The sequence below is a fragment of the Schistocerca americana genome, chromosome 5, assembly GCF_021461395.2.
Source record: "Schistocerca americana isolate TAMUIC-IGC-003095 chromosome 5, iqSchAmer2.1, whole genome shotgun sequence".
NCBI lineage: Eukaryota > Metazoa > Arthropoda > Insecta > Orthoptera > Acrididae > Schistocerca > Schistocerca americana.
This window is the reverse complement of record NC_060123.1, coordinates 682,295,736-682,320,723: the sequence shown is the minus strand read 5'-3', so window position 1 is coordinate 682,320,723 and position 24,988 is coordinate 682,295,736. Positions and strand designations below refer to the sequence as shown.

Below are 24,988 nucleotides of genomic sequence, written 5' to 3'. Positions count from 1 at the left end.
TGAAAGGACGTGACGCGCTATTGCAGAGGATAGTACTGATCCAATGTAGAAAAATGTGCCCTGAACATACTCCCAGAAAAAATACTTCTTGAGATATGAGCCTTTTCCTTGTGTCGAAAAAGGTCAGTACTCAATGATATGAGGTGTCTTTCTCTGACATTCATAACCCATTTCTTATTAGTTGTGTTTCCCTCTGTAGTTAGCCCAGTTTTGTGCACTCCTTAGAGATACCATACACAACCGTCTCCTACATCACCTATATAGTACGCATCGTTTTGAGTTTGTTGTGACATCAGATCAATATTTGTGATTTGGAGGAAAGTTCTCAGCGTGAACAGTGAAATAGAATGCTATTGTTCTACGCAGTAAATTGCAGACATGATGCTCTGATATGGTTTTGGTAACTGCGTTAGTTAACAGGCCTGTGTCACGTAGACTGAACAAAACCTTGAACGCTTCTTTTATCTGAAAAATAAATTTTCGCTGGTTGCTCCAGCCACATACAAAAAAGGATGATTTTTAACAAGGACAAGAGATGACGGCAGACCTCGCCGGATGTGGAGGAGCGCGTGATGCGACGAGTCGACTATGATCCTCATCACACAGTTATGGTCGAGCCGGGACGTTATTCTCGTCACATACATCGTGTACAGTACCTCAGGCGGCGAGACTACCCTGCCAGATTCCATTTCTGACAATTCGTTCTCAGACGGAGAGGTGGCAAACCGTAGTTCACAGCTTAGAGGTTACTTAGAGTTGAGGCAGGATTCATACAGAGTGGGATAATAAATTACCAGAACAAACACATGTGAGAATATGCAATATTATCTGGTGAACAGGGTAGGAATAATAGATGTCATACTTATAGGGCCGGACGCAATACCACGCAATGAACTGGATCTGTCTGTCACCGTTATCTTCATGGCAAATCTCTTTTGCTATTCGAGAGCTGCACTCTTCTAGAAACACAGCGGATGTTGTAATTGCTTGGGCTTCCGCAGCCAAAGCCAGTTGACATAAAAGTTTTCTCAGTACCGCACAGCGTCGTAATGTAAAAGCTATACTGGAGAAACCACCGTTTTGGCCACTGGTACAGGGGCCTTCTGAAGAACGCTGCTGTAACCGTCGCTGAAACGTCGGGTTATCCGGATGAGTTTTCACTTTATCACGCGGTACGATACTAAGAAAACTCTTATGTCAACAGCGGATGGGAATTATGTAGGGCGGGGCACCCTCGGTTTTCCACGGCTCGTAGGACCTTACGTAACACAAGATTTAATGAGCCGTGGATTGTCCGAGGATGTCCAGTAGCATGACATCCATGTTCACGTCAACTTAATGTCCTACATTTTGCGCTATGAGGATATTCAAACTCAAAGGTGTATGCCACACCCATCTAAAAGATGCACAAGCTACAGCCACAGGTGTGTTCCAATGTGCTTCATCATACACGAGGAAAGCCAAGTGTGTATGCCAACTGTGGCTGCGTGAACAGTGTATTCTCCAGGTGTATGTTTCCAAATCTCAGTCGAGTTCTTTCTTATCCTCTATTACGTCAGTAGCCGTACGCGTAGGTGTCCTAGCTATTATACTTATCTTGACACTGTAAAATAGTCTTAAATGATTGTTCAAACCACTTATATTGTCATTTTCGTTTATAAAGAGTAGTTCACCTGCCCCTGCCAATGTCGTTTTACGCAAAAAGCAATGTTATATCTGTTTTTCATAAATCACGCGAGACATTTACAATTTATGGCTTATGAAGACCAGATATAATTGTGGGTGTCATAAAACGACGTCGGTAAGTGCAGCTGAAACACAATGTATATGATTTATATATTCGTGTCATGCTGTCGGCAGAGAAAAAAATGGAGAAGAGTGATAACTTCACTGAGCGCCTCCCAGCTACGATAGGAGAGAATGGATTATATATCGACAAGTATTTGTTTCTGGACATACGTTTACAATTCTTTTCTCGTTATGACTTGTACTGTATCTTTTAGAATATGAGACTCCTGTGCAAATTTTGAACATCGTCATTTGCACATATGATTGTCAACAAAATGTATTTCTTTCAATTACAGTTTCGACCAAATGTCACTATCAAATTTTCAGGGTCATTCCAAAGTACCTCCAGTGTTGCAGAAAGCGGATGCGCGAATATGAGACGTATAACAAAATAACATCTCCGCGGACAGAGCGTATCTGCAAGTTTTTAAATAACATTACGCCGAATGTCTGTAATTGCGTGCAGTTAATTGTCGTCGTTGACAAACTGCATGGGTGGACGCAACAGCAGCCCAGTTTATAAATCTGTTCAATGGGTTGCCTATCCGCAGGTGCTAACGGATGCGATGCTTCAGTGTAAGTGTTTTAAGCTAAGATAAATTAGTCTCCTGTTAGTCGCCCCCCCCCCCCCCCCCCTTCACAGTTTGTCTGCGTACTGAGTAAATTCCTTGTGCAAATGTGAGAAAGTATGTTCTAACTGTTTGCGTGGCGTGTATCTGAGGCAGCTCGGTATTAACGTAGAGGCATGTGGGTAAATTTCCTAAAAACCACATGCAGACTGGCCAGCACACCGACCTGCCGGGTGGATTTGATGTGGGGTCGCCAGACACCCGGGTCCCAGAAGCGGTCGCGTTAACAGGCCCCGATGACCGGTCGGTGGTCTACATGTTCTGACATGCCTGGCTACTTAGTGTTGCAAACTGCTGCTATGTCACAACGCGTACTACGATGCTCTGCCCACTGATGTGTGACATTTTCCTCTGTGTTTCGTAATTTTCACGCAGACGTTTTCTTTAACAGTGGAGGGACTTAAGAGTGCAAAAGTCGGTGCAAACGAACGTACTGATGATATAAACAATATACACTACGTTTGATCAGTAAATACAATTAGTTGAAATTGCACGTGCAACAAATCATATTTGTCGATAGTCATTTTTTGGAGTCATCGATTTTCTGACGAGCTCGATGGGGCTCAACAAAAATTCTTCTCTTATTCCACCACCATCTCAGAGTAGCATCTGCACCCTACGTGCTCAATTATTAATGGGGTTTACACCACTCTCTACTTGCCCATACAATTTTTACACTGCAGAACTTCCTCTAGTGGAATACAAGTTATTCCATAAGATCTTAACAGAAGTCCTATCATTCTGACCCGTCTGTTCCACTCCTCACCGACTCTGCAGAGAACTTCCCCATTCCTTATCCTACCACTCTATCTAATTTTCAGCATCCTTCTGTAACACATCTCGAACACTTTGATTCTCTTCCAGTTTCCCCACACTCTTTTATTCATTAGCAAACTGTGCAGTGTTCCTAACGTTCTTCTTACTGAGCCTGATGTTTGATATTAGCAGACTTCTCTGGGCCAGGAATCCCGTCTTTGTCAGTGTTAGTGTTTATATTGTATTTCCCTTGCTTTGTCTTTTATTTGTCATTTTGCTTTCAAGGAAACAGAATTTCTTCACTTCTTCTAGTTCCAGTTTTGATGTTGCATTTATTGTTGATCTCATTTCTGTTACTCATCATTACATTCATCTTTATTTGAAAGCTTTTTGTTAGTTGTTTTAGATATGTTCTTTCAGATATGTGTAAATTGTTGAATTTATGGAACTCCGTCAGCTAACCCTGAGTTACAATTACTTCACTTTTAACGGCAACATATATAAACAACCAGGTGGCCTAGCAAAGGGATCATGTATATCTGGTACCATACCTGACATATACATAAATCGATTAGAACAAAAATTATTTAACAGCCAAGAACCTTGCCTAAAGAAAATTGAATTTTGTGGGAGATATGTAGGTGACACACTACTGTTAGTGAAAGGGAACACCAAAGACATTACAGACATTCTAAATTACATCAGTAATCTACATGATGAATTCCAATTTACAGTGGAAAACGAGCAAAATAAAAGCATCAATTCTCTGGGCCTAAATGCACAGTCAAAATTCATAGGAAAAACACAACGACTGACACCACAATCCCTGCAACCTCGTGTCACCCAAATATCCATAAACAGGCAGCATACAGGTCAATGTTACATAGGGCAACTAAAATACCATTGAACCAAGAAAACATGCAACAAGAAATAAACACAGTGAAAAAGATTGCAGTTGCCAATGGGTACAATGCTTCCATAGTTGACACAACCCTAGACACAGCGAAGAAAGTCCTAGGTACAAGCTGCAAATGTATATCTAATATCCCATACATTGACAATGTATCACAGAAGACTGCAAATAATTTCAAAAATCACAAAGTAAAAATTGGGTTTTCTACTCAAATAAACTACAACAAAAACTAATACACAATATAAAGTGTAAGCATGATCCATACTCAGACTCTGGAATATACGAGATCACACGCCAGAAATGCTCCATGTTTACCTAGGACAAACAGGCCGACATTTCAACACCAGGTACACAGAGCACATAAAAGCCTACACACACAACAGACACACTACATCAGCCATAACATGTACATAATACAGGACACCCATTTGGAAAAATAGAGCAATCTGTCAAAGTACTCCACGGACTAAATAAAGGTCATAAAATGTATTCGCTAGAAGAACTGGAGATATAATCACATTACAGAAAATATGAATGTAAAATATTACACTAAAAACTTGAAAGTGGATCAGTGAATTCCTTCAGACGTTTCGATAGTTTCTTAAATAAAAATAGTAACACATAGAAGTAGGCACAATTGTAAAATAGACATAAGTAAATTATGATACAAATTTTTAAGGTAAATATCCTTTGTACAAAAGCATATTATACTCTGTGGACAGCCAATAATGTCATCTCTGTTGACTACTTGTAGGAACATCAATGGAACTGTTTTTTAATGTAAAATGTTTTCGATGTTTAAAAGTGTGCAACAAGTTGTGTGTGATGTTTAGTGTGTGTCAGACTCTGCACAAATGGACCACAGGGAAACTGTAAGTACAAATTCTTCTAAATTTCGCCACTAACTTCACAAAAAGATCTTTAACCAACCAAAAATCGCGTGTTTTCTTAAATATTGTAGTAAAGTCAACGAAATGAAGCAGAACTGACACATCGACAACATCACATAGGAATGACATAACAAACACAAAAAACGCACTTGAAAATGGGAATCATTTCCCGAAACGCGTCGTGTAAAAAATAAAATAAAGTAAATCGTGACTGGTGGCAGATGAGTTATTCATAAACAAACCTATTGTTTTCACAGTCGCAGGCTTTCAGAACCATTTATAATGGATCAAATCAGATCAAGAGTGAAAAATATGAATTGGAGACTTAGAATGAAATGATCTGATTAGAAAATCCGGTCTGAGATGTAAAATTATTTTACTGTTATTTCAATTTCACATAAGTAAACTGCCCAAATTTTAGTCCCATAATGCTCAGAGCCATTTGAACCATTTCATGACAAATTGCTGGAAACAGTATATACCGTAAAATATATATACATATATAAGTATCTATTTAGAGGGGCCTTAAGCGGAATGGCCACTTATAGAAAATAGCACGAAAAGTTGTTCCCAGACTGAGATTTATCTTACGGAAATCTAACCCACTCACGAAAGAAGTGTCTTACGACGCACTTGTTCGACCGATTCTTGACTATTGTTCATTATCTGGGATCCCTACCAGGTAGGACTGACAGAAGAGAGAGAGAAGATCCAACGAAGAGCGACGCGTTTCGTCACGGGATTGCTTGGTCGGGGCGAGAGCGTTACAGAGGTGCTCGGCATGTTCCAGTGGCAGGCGCTACAACAGGCATCATGGAGAGGTTTACTATTGAAACTTCGAGAGAGTACTTCACGGGAAGAGCTGGACAACATATTACTTCCACCCACACATCTCGTAAAATGACCACGACATGATAATTCGAGAAATTGAACCTAATGCTGAGGCTTACCGACAGTCATTCATCCCACACGCCATTCGCGAGTGAAACAGTGAAGAGGGGATCAGATAGTGGTGCCAGAAGTACTCTCCGCCACATACCGTCATTGGCCTACGGCGTATTGATGTAGATGCAGATGTAAACAGTGATATCCAGAGATTGATGGATACAACGAAATGCTCTAGAAGAACATTAATTTCGTAATTTAAACCTGGGGTAAACGTCATTGTAACACACATGAAGACAAGGTAAACTCATGGAAACTGCTTGTCGAATGGATCTCAGGCGGATTATTCGATATACACCTATAATATTATAACTGAATATAATATTCCTCATGTGAGGTGGAACAGCCGTATATTCGTTGAGAGACATTGTAACGTTCCACTTCAGGTCTTCTGTACCCTTATTTATTTAATTGCTTACCATTTACCAGTTTCGTCCTTACAGCCATACTCAAGTGCCAACATATTGTAATATATCCAGTTATTTCACAGGGGACATCGCAGTTCTGAAAACTATACATATGCTGGTCAAAGATTATCATGATCCCAGAACCAAACTAATTGATCTTTCAGCCTGAAGATTAGGTGGACAAAAAGCTGCGACATAAATATAGCAACTTCAGAGTAACGTTCAGCCCTAGAAGTATCGATGCACATTGAAATCCCTCTCTCACTGTCCTCTGTTTCTATGGGCCCCTGGTCATTCCCAACTTAACATGCGGGCTTCGTCTCGTTGTTCGGTTTAACGAATTTTAGAAAAAAATGCAGGTGAACAATTCTTAATACCTCTTAACAACAATGAGAAACAACAAAAAATTAACCAAGTGAATCAGCCTTGCGGAAAATACTCTGTCACCTTGGAGCTGGAATGTGAATGCGGACCGGTTCCAGAAGTTCAGCGAGGAGGAACGATGCGACCAAAGAGAGGTAAAGTTTATACTGTCGTGACTCACACATCAAGGAAGGCAGTACACCCATGCAACCAAAGACGTATTAGCAACTTCGAGGGGAGAAAAGCGGATGAAGTATGAACAGATGAGATACAGTAAACATGTGCGAGTCAATGGCAGGAGTTAAAAGGTACTAGATACCGTTTAAAGTTTCTGTTCATGCAAATGGGTGGTAGTAACCTACGCTACGTACGAAACGTTGTATCACGGAAGGAGGGCACGCGACGTTTTTGATGCTGATCCGCCCACTATAAAAAGACGTTGAATTCTAGTGTCAGTTCGATGCTACTCGAAGGACTAAAGAAATTTAAGATTTTACATATAGTTGACAAAGATCTCATTAGGGATGTGTTGTGTACATAGTTCCGCGTAGTCAGCGCGTACACAACTTTCCCAATAGAGCGTGTCCCGCTAAGCACAACAGCGCAGGCGCAGCGCTCGTCCATCTCCGCACTACGAGATGGCGCTGTCTTAGAGACGGACCAAATTCTGCTTCCGCCGATCCGCGTATTAATATGTAACGCAGCCAATGACATTGATGTTAACGTAGAACCTTTTCTCCTCGCGGATCACATTCGCGCAGCGATACCTGAACGCGCGAGGTATTATAACGAGTGTACAGACCTCCGGTTAGTCAGTCTGCCTTAGTCTGCACTAGTGTGCATTTGTCTGTACCAGTCTATAGTCAAGTTTCAGTCTGCGCCTAATAAGATTACCATATTCCTGTACATAGCCATGAAGATAAATGAATAGACACTTTGTCAAGTATCAGAGATATGTGAGAATAAGATTAATGTACCAAGACCAAAGGAACTTCAGATTGTCAATTGTAAACAGCATCCAGAATCAAGTTACGTAATATCTATGCTTTTTATTATTTTAATAAATGTGTGTGAAAATTAATCAAGTTGGTCACCGTCAATCTGCTACTCTAAGCGTACAAGTGGCATTTCTATCGTCTGACCTAACGGCAGAAGATACTCGCCACGATAAGACCACGAGACATATTTCTGACACTCACCTACTTTGTTAGAGCGACAAGTCAAATAATCTGAAGGTCTTACAGTACGCACACCACAGGATGATATTGTAACTAACATTTTGCAATAATTGTAAATCAGTGCAGTCTTATTACATTAAAGTGTCTGATCATTCGCCTGAAGTGATTTAGGGAAGTATCAGAAAATTTACATCCTGTAGGAATACACTGTACAAAATTGGCACAGAAATGTGCAAGTTCTAACATGCCCATACTTACAAGTTTCATAAAAAGATGATAAAAGGTGTTGAGAAAGCGTTCGTAGAAACCCATGTTGCCAGTTTCGTAGGAGAGGAAGTAGGTGCCGACGTAGGCAGGATTGTGAGGGTTGGCAACCCTGTCGCTGCACCAAGGCGTCATCAAACTAGTTGACACAGCAACGAGTGGCACCCCACCGAGGAGGTGCGCAATAGGGTCGAAGCAGTTGACCAACAAAGCGTGCACTATCACCATGTCGAACTGCTTCTCGCCACACCTGTCGAAGATCAATTTCATTATACATAGACGAAGTTTGTAGTAAGACAATTATTTTGGTAAAGAACAGGGAGAGGTCGGAACTATAGGCTCATTGGTACCTGCGTCAAATGGTTACTCCTTGTGAACCAGAAATGGAATTTGAAACACAGTCCGATTCACGAACGATCTCGGTTCACACAGCTCGAGGCACAGGTGGGGGTTGCATTGTTGTCAGATCCAAGCGACGGTTGTGGTATCCCTATTAGAGGTGGCAAAAATGAAGTAACTGATAGAAATAACCGGCTATTGAGAAGTAGCAGTTACTGTGATAAACGCTCGTCTGGCACTAGCAGTTATTTCAATAACTGCCAACAGTGCCTCGCGCCATCTGTTTACCGAAGATCGCACTACGCTTCCGCATCAACTCATCTGAGATCTGCCTACGATGGAGAGGGATAGACTATTTGGAAGCTGTTCTATACTTCATGGAAATAGATGCGCGCCATCTGTTGATAGAACTGTGTACTATTTCGTGCGCTCTCACTACTCTCAGCACAAACAATTAAATAAAGTGAATAATGTCAGAGCGGTGTCTGATAGGAGAGACCTAAAAGGCAATGCACATGTACCGTCGTTCCCTTGAGTCACTGCTGTGTGTGTCAATTTAGTTTGGGCGGATAGCAGAAATAGTTACCATAAGGAATTCGAGCGACTATGGGAATAACTGACAGAGGTCGGCATATTTCTCTGGCATTTATTTTATTGACTCGCAGTTCTTGTTCTCTGGCAGTCTGAGGGCTACCACTACAGTTAACCTGGGAGTCAGCAACTGTGTCCCTGACTCCAGTTAAAGGTCGTAGAACTAGTCATATTTCCAAGGAGGATTGTTAGCGGAGTGAACAAAGTAGTCGTATTGCTACGGAGATAACCGCATAACATCTGGGATTCCAGAGAGATGACAAATAACGGGATTCCATTCTCTTCATTTCTTGTAGTTCTGGAACAGGTGTCACTTTCTTTCCGGCCTCTGGTTGCGTTATAGAGTACTGGTTTTCGTTTCTTGTTTTTCTCTGTGTTGTTGCCACTAGGCTAGTGGTACTAGCAATAGTCTTAAACATGGAAAGCTACGAAATTTTGTAAAGAGTATCCAACATGTTAATATTTTTTAGGATTTTACACTGAAATATTTGAATATTGTAGGCGACCTAAAATTGGAAAATAGTTGAGTATACTCTCAAAGTGTACCATATCCCTAATGCTTAATTACCCCATTATGATGAAAAAGTACCGGTGCTGTATCTAATCAATCTAATTAAAGTGTATCTTATCAACTTTAGTACAAAAAACTTGTGCAGTTTGGCGGAACATAGATTTGTGCTTTACTAAGAGGAAAATGAGTTTTCTCAATTTTTACACATCCATTACAAAAGAACTTTTATTAGTTTAATTTTTGGCCAATGACTTTGAAAGATTTTCTGCGTAATATTGAGTACATCAAATTCATGCAAGAAAATTTTAGAATTGAATATTTACTCTTCAGACACATGTATGGTAAATTAACCATTTGATGGAGGCATATTTGGAAATTTGTGGTGATTTCTATGGGACCAAATATCGGTCCCTATGCTTACACACTACTTAATCTAACTTAAACTAATTTACGCCAAGGACAACGCATACACCCATGCCCAAGGAAGGACTCGAACCTCCGACAGGGGCAACTGCGCGAACCGTGGCAAGGCGCCCTAGACCGCACGGCTACCCAGCGCGGCGGTCATATTCGGAATTAATACAGGTATGCTTACAACATTCAGGTCAGATACTTTGGCAGTGGTATTTAAATAAAAGTATAGATTTATTTATATTAGGCCTACTAGTACTTGTGTATACTGCGTTTTTGAATATGTATTTCTTTCGTTTTCAAAGAGCTCAGTTCATTTTCTTTTATGTGAAGCAACAATAAAACTCTGTGTCAGGTGCACTCATTGCTGTGTCGAACTTCCGTTTTATGCAAAACTTAGCCCTTCTTTTATAAGTGCTCACCTGTCTCCTTCATGAATTAGTCCTGTACATATTCAGACAGTTAACTATCACAATATTAAAATTAAAAAAAAATAAAAAAACAGAGCCAAATCAGGCAGTTGGCTTTGACAGATGACGTGTTTATTATTGCCTCATATGTATGACAGTAGGAATAAAAAACCAAAACATGGAATAGGCAGGAAAAGTATTCCTCAGGACAGGAAATTTTGTTATTGCGAAATTTCTGAAAGCTTAATGCAAATCTGTATTCCCAGCATCAATGTTATTAATTCAGACTCTTACAGTCTGAATACCCAAACCCGAATTAGATCAACACAGTAAAAAGGGTATCGTAATGGCGTCTGAGACGTTTAAATCTGTTACCCTTACGAGGTCAACGCTACCAATCATCCAGTGGAATTCTGCGTACAACGTAAGAGATACACAACAAACTGAAGGCTTGGACAAATGCAATTTAGTCATTCTCCCATGAAAAAATTAGGATCCTCACGGTGACTGAAGAAATCGAGCAGTTTTTCAAATCTCACATAAAACCTAAATTAGCGTACTCACACGTCACGTGACGTATATATTTGTGTTACAATACTATGCCGTACACTTGTTCTATTAAGTGAACAGCACAAGAAATTAAGCTTCGAATTTTACGAACAGTTTCAGCTTACGTGTTAGTTCATACTTAAAAAAGTACGTTTTTAACATTTCACCTAAACAGCGCTGTGATGAAGTTCCGTGTACTTTCTGCTGCAGCTGCGATGATAATAACAGCGACCGATAACCTACGTACACTACCTACAAACGCCAATAACCATCCAAACATCAACTCAAGTGTACTGGACGGTTAACTAGCTAAGATCATGGCACGATTCATGTGACATTCCTGACACTTTGCACAGCACGCAGTTATAACTATACTGATAGCTAAACTGATGGTTTCCGTACTTCATAATTTTACTGTAACACTGTCTGGAGCATTCGGTAGTCAATAATAACTGGCAGTTATTTACAACCGTTAAAAATAACGGTTATTAAAAAAACTGTAACCGTTATAACGGTTACTCCAAAATAACTATTTGGCCCACCTCTAACGCCCATTTTGGTGCTTCACTCCAATGATATGCAATTATATTGCCACAGAATAGCACCTCGACAGAAGTTATATCGATCGTGTAAATTGTGTCTCGCGCTTGCTGGTGTAGAATTTTTCGCTTTCCACCATTATCAGCGATGACAATTCCCAAAAAATGGAATAAAAATTAAGTAAATAACTAGCTACGATAGCGTTTAATGCCCGCTGTGGCTGCGACATTCACAGCAAAGATCTCAGAACAGTACTGAGGGCCAGTTGGGTTTGGAGCATGCGTGTCGTGGATGCGCAGAATTGACCTAAACTTGACCACCTTCGTTCTTGACTCCTACTAAGCGACGTCTTAAAGTGACTCTCCTCAAATCTTCAGTGATTTTAAATTGTGACAAATCAAAGCAATGTAATTTAAGTGTGAAATATAGCTATCGTCATTAGGCATCAGTTATCGCCTCTAAACGTACGGTTATGTGTCTGCAGTCATGGTAAACAATGAATCCCTCCCACCACTGTAACGTATCACGCTTTCGAAGAAATACGACGCGGGCATTGGCTAATTGGAAATACCGCGGGGCTTCCCATTTCCTGCGTTTGAGGAGGAGTTACTGCACAACAATGATCCATCAAAGGTCACAGTGGTTAGGTGGAGCAGCTTTTCAAGTGTGGTCAGAATTTCGAGAAACATCGAAAGATAAATATTAATATTCGATGTAACACTGTAAAGCGTACGTAACATCGATATCGATTATTAATCGAATGAAATATATCGAAATGTGGGTGAAAAAAATTTTGTTTTTAAATCCAAATCATTACGTATGTTTGCTGTGCTATTTTAAACTGTAAAGGAGTGGGCTATACAAATTATTGAAATTATGGAAAACCAAATTTCTTTGGGCATTATTTTACGTATAAAAAATCGCAAGAAAAAATTGACAAAGAAAGTAGATAATCAAAATCATCCAAAACATAGATAACATAAATGGAAAAATTATCATTTCCAATAATTATATTCTAAATAACTTAAAAACAATTAAATTGTTGACGTTTCTACCTTTAATTCACCTCTGTGAGTAGAAGTGATTTGGTGTGAAATGCTTCTTCACATCACTTTTGAGAACCATTTACTTCCTTTTTTGTTTTCAGACTGCAGAATCACTAATACAATCACACAACGGACAACGCGAACAGAAGAGGTTTCGAGAATTACAATTCAAACATTTCTACCATCCTCATTTTCAATTGTAAAAAGGTTACAAAAATATACAACTGACCGCAGTCAAAATTTCTCCAAAAACTACAAAGCAAAAAACCTGTAGGTACCGTTCTTACGTTGAAAATACGTCACTATTTCCCGATTATATTAAAAAATGGTGCAAATGGCTCTGAGCACTATGGGACTTAACGTCTATGGTCATCAGTCCCCTAAAACTTAGAACTACTTAAACATAACTAACCTAAGGACATCACACACATCCATGCCCGAGGCAGGATTCGAACCTGCGACCGTAGCAGTCGCGCGGCTCCGGACTGAGCGCCTAGAACCGCTAGACCACCGCGGCCGGCCCCGATTATATTAATAATAATAATAATAATAATACGGAATTATATTTCCACAAAATATCACCTCGATATAAATTATATAAATTAAAAATGTCTTGTAACAGATTTCGATATACTGATACATCGATCTGCTGCTATCCGGGCCGGCCGAAGTGGCCGTGCGGTTCTAGGCGCTTCAGTCTGGAACAGCGAGACCTGCCTCGGGAATGGATGTGTGTGATGTCCTTAGGTTTGTTAGGTTTAACTAGTTCTAAGTTCTAGGGGACTAATGACCTCAGAAGTTGAGTCCCATAGTGCTCAGAGCCATTTGAACCATATTTTTGCTATCTGGTATCCCGACCCTAGGTCAATAAGTTTGAATGATGAAGAAAGAAATGAATATAGTATCTCTCTTTAAGCAATCGGGAATCTCAAGAGAGATATAGGCCATGGTTCTCGAAGACCAGAGTATCACAATCGAGGCGATAGTGGAAATAATGAGAGGCAGTCATGGATCAGTTTTCAGCATGGGACACGGTCACACATGTTGCTCCTTTGGGTTATCCAATTTGCATCCCTCCCTCCCCATCTTATTGTTCTAGCGTGGCATTCAGTGACTAATTCCTTTTTCTCGGATCGATGACATGCAATTTCAGAACGACAACAAGGCGATTTTCGAGGTGGAACTTTCTTGAACATCTAAAATCGCTTAGAAAAATAAGTTGCATTAAGATATGAATCTGTAGAGCAGGCTGTTCCAACCGAGCTCCAGGACGCCGGAGCGCTCCGGAGCGCTCACTGCGGCAGCTCGGAGCCCGCGTGGAGGGGGAAAGCGAACTCACTGCCGCCTGGCCGCATGCAGCCGCAACTGACGCAATAATCCGTGCTCAATGACAGCTATGACTAGCCGCAGGAGCCCTGTACCTCTATTGGAGGATACCTTTCTATTCATTGAGAGGCATGGCCGACCGCAATGTCTTGTATGTCATAAAGTATTTAATTTTGCGAAAGGTACAGTATACAACGACATTATACACGTCTTCAAGTAGCGCATTACTATCAGGTAGAAGGCGTTGCACGCAGAGAACTGGTAGCCAGGCTTAAGAACGACATACCAGGAGACGTAAGTTCAAACACGATTTCGTAATACGGAGGGTATCAAAACATGCAACATAGTTCGTGTTCTGTAATGCGTTTATGGTTTTCAGGTGAATGAAAGCGGAGAAAACACTACTGAATCTGCAATTCGAGCAAGCTACAGGGTCGCTCACATCATTGCGACAAGTGGCAAGCCATTTTCGGTGGGACCACTCGTAAAATCGTGCATGGTAGCAGTAGCAGAATGTTTAATTCCAATGGAGGTGCAGGCAATTGAAGGGGTTTGCCTGTCGAAGCAAACAATGTCTCGTCGAATGCTGGACACGGCAGCGGATTTGGAGACACAGCTCAGGAAAAAAGCGGAGAGCTTCGTTGCATTTTCGCTAGCACTTGACGAAAGCACCGACATATCGGACTGTGCTCAACTTGCACTCTTTGTGCGAGGTGTCGACGTGGAGCTGCAAATAACTGAAGAACTCTTGGATGTGCTACCACCGCAACAGGACGTGACATTTTTGAAGCTGTTTGTGAATCAGTGGACAATATGAATTTGCCGTGCAATAAGCTCCATTCTGTAGCGACAGACGGTGCACCACAAATGATCGGGCGTCACCAAGGTTTTGCCTCTCGTATGAAACATAAACTCAGGGACGAATTCGGGAAAGACATTTTGACTCTTCATTATTTTATTCACCGAGAGGCACTGTGTGCTGAAACAGTAGAGCTAGGTAGCATAATGAAAGATGTCGTGAAGTGTGTGAATTTTGTGCGGCGTCACGGTATGTATCATCGCCAATTCAAAGGATTCCTGAAAGTTATGGAAGCGGAGTATGGGGATATACCTTGCCAAAGTACAGTTCGTTGGCTGAGTCGGGGAAAAGTTCTTGATGTTTTTTTTGCCATTCGTGAGGAAATATCCCTTTTTCTCGAAATGAAAGGGGAAGAAACGCGTTGTCTGAAAGACATAAAATGGATATCAGACCTGGCGTTCCTAGCTGATATAACTATGCATCTGATTAATTTTAATGTTTCACTGCAGGGCAAAGGGCAGCTAATCGTTGACAAGCACGACCAGATCAAAGCGTTCATGGAAAAGTTACTTTTATTTGAGAGGCAGATGAGTAATGGACATTTAACGTTCTTCAATCGTCTTGCTTCTTTAAAACTACCTGAAGGTACTACTTTCGGCGATTACCAAGCAAAGTTAAAGGAGCTCATCACGTCGTTTGAAACACGATTCCGAGACCTCACTGGTATGGAAATGGAACTTAAGGTGTTCAACACTCCTTTTGTCAGTTTCCCCCACTGACTTGTCACCATCACTTCAATTGGAGACAACGGATTTGCAAAATTCAACTTTGTTGAAAGAGAGGTACTACAACACACTGGATTTGTCACGATGGTATCGTTCATTACAGCAAAAAACATTTCCCAAGCTTCACAACAATGCCGTTCAGATCATGTGCATGTCTGGGTCTACGTATTGTTGTGAGCAGCTTTTCTCAGCAATGAAAAGAGTAAAAAGTAATGAACGATCGTTTCTTCAGCATGCAACAATGAAGGCCATCCTCCGCATTAACGCTGGGTACACTTTTACGCCTGATATTTCCGCTCTTCTAATGAAAAGAAAATGTCAAGCTACAGAGGCCCAATAAAATTAGTATGCAATTTCTTGTAAAAGAGTTGTTTCTTATTTATTTCCTGGTGTAGCATGTCACCACGCCTTAGCAGCTAAGAGTATGAGGTTGTCGATCTTGTAAGACGCAGCTGGCACATCAAAACGCTTGCCTTGCCGCCTGCCTCAGCCAGCCGTGCCACGTGCCGGCGTGCCGGCCCACTTGAATGTTCACAGCGAGCGACACGGCTCCCTGGAGCAGGGAGCGCTCCGCGGCTCACAGCGGAGCCGACGAGCTGGAACAACCTGCTGTAGAGGAAGGCTAACACAATCACCGAACATCAAGCTTACAATTTGCCTTTTTGTAGGCGATAATTAAAGCTTTCTGACTGCCGCTCATGCAATCATTTCTAGGGTTTTGAATCTGCATTTTTCATTCAGAAGACCTGGTATATGCGTATTACGTTAACTATGAATACCACAAAGTAAGCAATCAATTATTGATAGGTACCTTATGCTTCTAATAAGGTCTTTAACGGCGGGATGTTCATATACGGCGTCACAATTTTTAAGATATTTGCTGTATAAGGGTGAAACAAATTCTTTTATGACACCCACATCGAGTAGACCAATGTCTTTCTTGATTGAGGAGGAAAGCTGCTCGAAACTGAACATGTCTGTGTTAAGTGCAGCGGACCCCCTGATGTTGACGTTGGTGTAGTTGGTCAGCGCGACCTCCAGTGGGGTGTGGCTCACGACGGTCAGGTGGTGGCCCCTGGCGGCCAACTCTCGCACCAGCCGGCCCAGCGTGTTGAAGTGACTGCCGCCTGGGAAGTGGAACGGCGCCAGGATGCGGGCTGCGCGGCTGGTATCCACCGCCAAGCACGCCATGACTGCGACAAGCTGTACATGTACCTGCAACGAGGAGGATTCTGGATAGATGATAGCAGCTGAAGGTACTCTGGTACTCTACTGGCACCTGGGAGGGGAGGCCTCATATATCAGTACAGTATTTATCTTATTTGATAATCATTTACTATGTGACCCTAATAAAGTGATTGCTAGATATATTACACAGTTGCACAATTGCACTTTTGAGAAATTTGTTTGGATTTAAGTGTATGTTCTGTTGCACATAGCCAAATATTCTGTTATACAACAAAACTTTTTGCAGCAGTAGCCAAAAACAACAAAAGACTTCATAACACTTCTTACAATTCAGTAAATATTCATATTCTTTTACTCACATTCTTTTCAGTCATACAACATATAAATGGCTAGATAAAGCTGCTTTATAACTAAATAAATCGTAAATAAATACTTTTTTTACCCTATAGCTATGAAATAAACAGAAGTTTTTTCCCAGTTCTATGACGTTCATCTGAGGCTCTTCACACTCGCTATGATTCATGATATGCTCAGCCTGGAATCTTGAAACAACCACCTTGAGAAAAGGACAATAAATGCTCCTTAAGCATTTAAGATTTTCCTTTTCATTAAATAATACACTTCTTACTAGTAACTACAGTGCCTCTTCGTAATACAAACGCCTGATACATCACGACGTTTGCTGCTGACAAACTTCCCTCTCTCCACAGACAGTATCTAATATGATAACCTATGTAACATGTATTCATAACTTAAAATTTCCGTCATATACTCGATAATTCTCCTATGCTTACTACAGTTCTGTTGAAAATCAGTACATAATTTAATATCTCCACTAACAGTCAAACTTCCTTGACACCTATAGTGTTCAAAGCTCAAATCTTCATCTGAGTATTCATTATAGATTATATGTTTATGAAAGTTACGTTTACAATCATCATACATGCTTGTTGGCTCAGTACTTACTTACTATGTTGGCCACACAAACCATAGTCGGGTTTAATCTTCATCATTCAGACTCCTTCATCTTCTTTGGTCCATGTATTCTTCTTCAGCTTGTCCCATTGAGGTCATATACTCACTGGTCCTGTTAACCCATCTCAAATGCATCTCTGACTGCCACTCATGCAATCATTTCTAGGGTTTTGAGTATGCATTCTTCATTCAGAAGACCGTGGATATGTGTATTATGTTAACTATGAATACCACAAAGTAAGCAATCAATTATTGGTTTGTTGGCTCTGTTGTCTTCGTTGCCTTCAAACACCTGCCTGGTGTCTGCCTGCTTAGCTGGGTGGTAACGTGCTCGCATCCCATGCAAGTGTGCCCGGGTTCGATTCCCAGCCGGGTTGGAGATTTTCTTCGGTCGTGGACTGGATGTTGCGTTGTCCTCATCATCCTTTCATCCTCATCACTGGCCTGCAAGTCGTCCAATGTGGCGTCGAATGAAATAAGACTTGCACTTTGAGACCGAACTTCCCTGTGTAGGGGAATTTCAGCCGACGATGCCATACGCTCATTTCCATTTATTTACCTAACTGCTGATCTGGATTTCTCCATGCATTATGTGTCCATATTAATTCAGTCCAATATACTCACTAGGACTCAAATCTTAATTTTAAGTGATATTGGGAACTTATATAAGATTTCAAAATTATTTTTGTATTTAAAATCTCATTCAGCAGGTTGAACTCTTAGTAATAATTCTGATTTTCTTTACTTCAGTCCTCTGTGTAGGAAACCTTCCTTCAAATTACTTTAAAAAAGCAGCAATATGTCTTTCGCCCACTGTGTCATATGTAATCAACTTACGTAATGTTAAACCACTTTTTATCATCATATCTCTCTTACCCATAGGTTATTTTGTTTAAATACATTAGGTTCTAATTAACGTGACTCATCAGATATATGTTCCCCTTGTTCAATCAGTAAGACATTTATTTAATGAATTTATAGGTTGTAATGGATAATGACTTAGACAGTAACCTCATATACAGTGGACTGTCGTATAACAATTCCTTTTGACTTTAGCTAATCAATGTTCACTGAATTGACACTCTTTATAAGGTAGATGTATGGGTAAATGAAGAAGTTCACAAGGGGTCAGGTATGGGATCATGAAAATAGCAGGTGTAGATGTCTAAGATATTCTGTGTAGGATTTCTTAAGCAGTGATAGAATGGGGCACATCAAACACAAACCATATATGTTAGGAGCTCTGTTCATTTATAATACTGTTGGATCATGTGCTGTAAAGGACATGTGGATGGACATGGCCAAACTGATATACAATATTAATTTCCAGTATCAGAACTAAATAAAAACTGACTGTGCATTTGTATATTAGATAGACTCAAAAATTTGAGTTATATTCATTTAGCAACAGTATTGAGGCCTACATGCAGTTTGGAGGATATGTGCTGTGATCACAATATGTTGTTCAAACGCAGCCTCCATGCTGCCAACATTACCAAGAAGGCTGCCCCACTCCCCCCCCCTCCCCCCCAACCGCAGATATCCATGTAGATATGCGATACTGTCTTTGCTAGATGCGCCAACCATAACAACAGAAGTTGTAAGGGATGAGCTGAACCACACCACATCCCAGGCCAAGATGAATGGAGCAGCACCCACAGCTTCGCAAGTGCAAGTAGAGGTTGAAATCGCCACGCCTCCATTAACCCACAAACATTCTAAAGTCTCCCTAAAATCAGTCAACTGACAGTGAGGACCTGACAGGAAAGTCGCCAGTGTGGCACACTGCTGATCCTGAGTCCTTCTGACAACTATTGAAGTCTTTGGCTCTGGTGAGAATAGGGGCCTAGTGTTAAATACCTTAAAGGCACAATTGTCTACAAATGATATGAATCTGTTTTAATGTTCTTCCCAGTATGTGGCACCTAAATTTCTAAATGTCTAAGAGATTCTATCACTTCTAAAGCGTATATATTATGCACAGTTGATAATTATTTGTCCCACAACAAAGTAAAATTGGCACACTGTAAATTAAACTCCTTATTGTCATCAGCTGATTAGAAGCTGTGAGTGATGAGGAGGGTAAACGCTGTAACCTAGTGCCTATATATTCTTCCACCAAAACACACAATGCGTCATATTTTTCCCGCCCATCTTTAATCTTTTTTAATGACTTCAACTCACTCTTAACTGGAGGAAGAGTTTGGTCTGGAGCAATACAAATAATTTATTTCAGTCGATCAGGAATATGAGTGCATGACTGATGGTACTTAACGTAATTACATATTTTTTGCATGGTGTCATACAAAGTATCTTTCTAGATCACATTTTTACAGACATCAACACATAACAGATACCCCACTTGTAGCTTCAGCTGGTCGCTCAGCAGTATTCTTTTATGAACTTTCTTATCGTTAGTTATTTAAATGAGGAGTAATATTACGTACTAATGTTAGTCTTAGGTGAACCGTTACAACGTGCAAAATGGTTTACAGAATACCTTCTGAGGGCAATTCTCAACAAATATTAAACCCTGGAACTGTTGTTACGTCACAAGAAATCGGCTACGCAGGGCACTGAAATGATCCAAACTTATGAACATTCTGATGATATTCACAAAAAATAACAGCAACCATGCAGTAAAGATACTTCAGTTTAATTTAATCAAAGAAAACCATTTAATGTGCAGAAAAAAATACAAGAAACAAAATTGTCCATAGCGCTTTCAGTTGTCTTATTGGAGTTTACAAACTGAAAATTTTAATGCATCTCAAACGGAAAATTTTTTATGAGCGAGTCTTGCCTGTTTTGCCTTCCAGCAGTGATACACAGAAATTTTGGGGTTTAAACCCTTAAAAACTAATGGTTTTTAACAAAGCGGTGGTGATTTCCCGTTGAACTAGTAGAAGCATGAAAATAAATGTACAGATCACATACGAGATTGAAGGGCAGGATGACGTAGTTACTATAATGAGAAGGAAAATTTATGTCGGAGGACACGTCGCCAGGCGCAGTTGCTCAAGAATCTGTCTACTGACTAAAATCATACATCTTACTGGCTCTTTGTCTTTGAATGCCGCGATTCAAATCGTTTCTGTAGCTACGTTCGTGTTGTATTTCGTAGACAGGCCCTCTAAAATAAACATTGACTTCAACAGTGTATCTTCAACATCCTTTATACCGATATACACACATAAAAAAAGTTTTGCATGACCCCAGTTCCCAGAACTGAAGATAGACGTTGCCTGTGGATATTGTATCACAGACGCAGTACGTTTGACTATTCAGATATGTCACTAAACCCGCTCAGAGTTGCAAACAACCATGCATGAGCAGCGCCTATTAGACGGAGGGGGTTTGACAGTCAATCAGTTTCAGTCATTCCACCAGGAAGGATGTACACCGCTCGTATTGTAGGTAGTTCAACAATGCCTAGACGGCCAATACCGCGGCTCGATCGCGTCCGCATTGTTACTTTGTGCCAGGAAGGGCTCTCATCAAGAGAAGTATTCAGGTATTTGCGAGTGAACCAAAGCGATGTTTTTCGGACATAGAGGAGGTACAGAGAGACTGGAGCTGTCGATGACATGCATCACTCAAGCCATCCAAGGGCTACTGCAGTGGATAACAACTACCTACGGATTATGGCTCGGAGGAACCCTGACAACAACGCCACCATGTCGAATAATGCTCTTTTTGCAGCCACAGAACGTCGTGTTAGGACTCAGACTGTGCGCAATAGGTTGCATGATGCGCAGCTTCACTCCCGACGTCCATGGCGAGGTCTATCTTTGCAACCACGACACCATGAAGCGCGGTATAGATGGGCCCAACACATGCCGAATGGAGTGCTAAGGGTTGGCATCACGTTCTCTTCACCGATGAGTGTAGCATATGCCTTCCACGAGACAATTGTCGGAGACGTGTTTGGAGGCGACCCGACCAGGCTGAACACCTTATACAAACTGTCCAGCGATTGCAGCAAGGTGGATGTTCTCTGCTGTTTTAGGGTGGCATTATGTGGGGCCGACGTACGCCGCTAGTGGTCAGGGAAGGCGCCGTAACGGTTGTACGATACGTGAATGGCATCCTCTGACCGATAGTGCAACCATAACGGCAGCATATTGGCGAGGCATTCGTCTTCATGGACGACAATTCGCGCCCCCATCGTGCACAACTTGTGAATGACTTCCTTCAGGATAACGACATCACTCGACTAGAGTGGCCAGCACGTACTCCAGACATGAACCCTATCGAACATGTCTGTGATAGATTGAAAATGGCTGTTTATGAACGAGATGACCCACGAAGCACTCTGAGGGATCTACGATGAATCGAAGTTGAGGAGTGGGACATTCTGGACCAACAGTGCCTTGATGAACTTGTGGATAGTATGCCACGTCGAATACAGGCATGCATCAATGCAAGAGGACGTGCTACTTGGTATTAGAGGTACCAGTGTGTACAGCAATCTGGACCACCACCACCTCTGTAGTTCTCGATGTATGGTAGTACAAAATGCAATGTGTTGTTTTCATGAGCAATTAAAAGGGCGGAAATGATGCTTATGTTGATCTCTATTCAAATTTTCTGTACAGGTTCCGGTACTAGAGAGAGCCATGGAGGCCAAAGTCTGTATGGGGAGACACAAATTGGAATATATACAACAAATAAACGAGGACTATTGTGTACCAATATTACTTCTAGAGGAAGAGGTTGGCACAGGAGAAGAAGTCATCAAAACAGTCAGTAGACTGATGACCCAGAAACAAAAACATTGGGTTTCGAGTTTTTAAGGTTTCCTGATCGTTTTGTCAGGTTATTTGTTTCAAAACAGGTAGCACTTATATCTAGTTAAATGTCTGTTCGACTAAGAGTGTTCGTCCACGACTGTTTTGTAAGAAAATGCACGACTTGCAAGTTTCGATGTAAGTTGTAGGTAGAGGACCCCTGCCTCTCAGATATTTTGGAGATTCGTATCTAGGGTCCTGCAGAATACTTCCTTGAGTTACTGAGATACGAGGGTTGTCCAGAACGTGAGTCCCGATCGGTCGCGAAATGGAAACCACAGTGAAAACCAGAAACGTTTTATTTGCAACAGTTAGGTATACCTTCCACCTACTTCTCCACATAGTTGCCGCTTCAACTTCGAGTGTTGTCGTAGTGTTGTATCAACTTTCCAGTACCCTCGTCATAGAAAGCAGCCGCCTGTGCTTTCGGCCAGTTACCTGCACTTGTCTGCAGCTCGTTGTCTGTGGAAGAATTTTGTCTTCATAGCCAGCCGTTCTTGTGAGCAGAGATGTGACTCAGGGGTAGCCAATTACGGACTGTATTGTGGATGATCAAGCACTTCTCATCGGGAACGCTGCAAGAGCGTCTTCATTGCCCCTGCAGTGTGCGGCCGAGGATTGGCATGAAGAAGGAACTGCTCGACAGTTGTGTTATGTGGGCTGCATGACACAGGCGAAATCTCAAACCAGGCCCTCATACTTGGCGGGAGACGCTATTCCAAAAATGGTTCAAATGGCTCTGAGCACTATGGGACTTCACATCTATGGTCATCAGTCCCCTAGAACTTATAACTACTTAAACCTAACTAACCTAAGGACAGCACACAACACCCAGCCATCACGAGGCAGAGAAAATCCCTGACCCCGCCGGGAATCGAACCCGGGAACCCGGGCGTGGGAAGCGAGAACGCTACCGCACGACCACAAGATGCGGGCGACGCTATTCCCTGCGCTTCTTTACGTGCTCACTGTTGACTCAAAACTGAAAAGAGCGTCGCGAACCGATCGACGGGGATACTAGAGACACTGCCCAACACATCTGCGCAAAGCTTTAGCGAATTTTCCATTTCGCGACCGATCGAACCTTACTTTCCGGAAGTAATTTGTATCCGTCATCTGTCACCCTGTACACCTATCTATGTTGTCAGGACTTACCACAGCTAATGCTGAGAGAACTGTTCGTAAACTACCCCGTGTTCAATAAAAGTATGTTGCAAATGAATTACACCAGTCAAAACGTAAGTGTTCCTGAATTTCTGCAAACAAATTTAAAGAATTATCTCAGAGTCCGACAGCATCACTATATTGTCTATATTATGTGTTTTGTGATTTCTGATATATATGTGCGTTTTTGTGTGGCGAAACGACTAAATAAATACCTTAAAACTGGGAAATTGTGTGACATTTTTGGCAGTTTTTGCACTATAACCTTATAGAAATACATACCGTGACATTCAGTTTCCATATATATCGAATTTTATAACGTTTGTTATATAATTTTGATAGCAATAAAATTTCTGCGTGCAGTGGGGTATTCGGAATATAAGATGGTAATAGTCACGAAGCTATCTCCCCAGTTGGGAACAATGTTGTCTCATGAAATCTAATGCTGGGAAACTAGATTTAAATTTATCTCTCGCAAAGATGTAACTGACCTAGTGTTTCTTAATGACGCACAGCTGTACCATTTTACTGATTTACCCAGTTTTAGGAATTTTGTTTCACATGTACACAGAAGAACATCTGTCACAAAGTTTGTTCCGTGATTTTTTGTTTTCAAACTTTCTTAAAATACAAAGAACTGGGTTATTGTTCTTATTGAAGCAAAATAAGAATGAAAAAAAATTAAACTTCATTAAGCAATACAATTACACAAAACTGTCACACACTTATTTAAGTATCTCTTCAGTTGACTCAACTGACAGTGTAACACAATATGCTCTAAGTAAGATAATTAAATCAGATTATTAGATCTCTACTTAGAAGTTTAGAGGTACGTGAAAAAAAGAGTGGTGACATTCAATACTGTATTCTGAACAACTGGTTGTTATATGTAGAAACAAAGTTATAGGATGAAACAATACTTTCTCTTTCTTACAAAACGTTCCAAAAACCTACGAAATAAACTGATACTCTTCCCAGTGGCCGAAGAAGATTTTAGGAAAAGTTATCTCTTATACAGAATGATCTGAACGTATAACTTCATTCAGTCAGCTCTCAAGGTTACTGGAAGCAGAAGAAAATTTCTAAGAAATTCATCCAAAGTTTTCCACCTAAAAACAAAAGGGCTTTCTGGCTATCTCAAGTAACTTCCATCATTAATGGTGAAACTATGCAATAACGCACTGCAGCTGAGTTATCGGTTGCATGTTAACCCGAGTTACATAGTTTAAGAATCAAAAACCTGCAGCACACTGTTTTCACAAACTATAATACCTCAGTCACAAAGTTGACCAGCTGTACGACATATTAGAATAGTGCAATGATGGTCATGAATGATGTGTCTATTCCAGGGTACTTTATACAGAATAACATGCTTCAGACTTTCAGGAATGGCACTACGCATAAATAGTGCATTCGATTCGCCTGGAGACA

General features: G+C 41.0%; 1 protein-coding gene across 1 annotated transcript in view; it reads right to left on the bottom strand.

The window, feature by feature from the left end:
- The window catches only part of LOC124616632 (UDP-glucosyltransferase 2-like), a 62,512-nt gene that overhangs the window by 37,337 nt on the left and 187 nt on the right, over positions 1 to 24,988 (bottom strand). Inside the window, exons 2-3 of the mRNA XM_047144958.1 lie at positions 16,252 to 16,655; positions 8,128 to 8,383 (exon numbers count right to left, since the gene is read on the bottom strand). Coding sequence (XP_047000914.1) covers positions 8,128 to 8,383; positions 16,252 to 16,655 — 660 coding nt within the window. The remainder of the gene's footprint in view (positions 1 to 8,127; positions 8,384 to 16,251; positions 16,656 to 24,988) is intronic.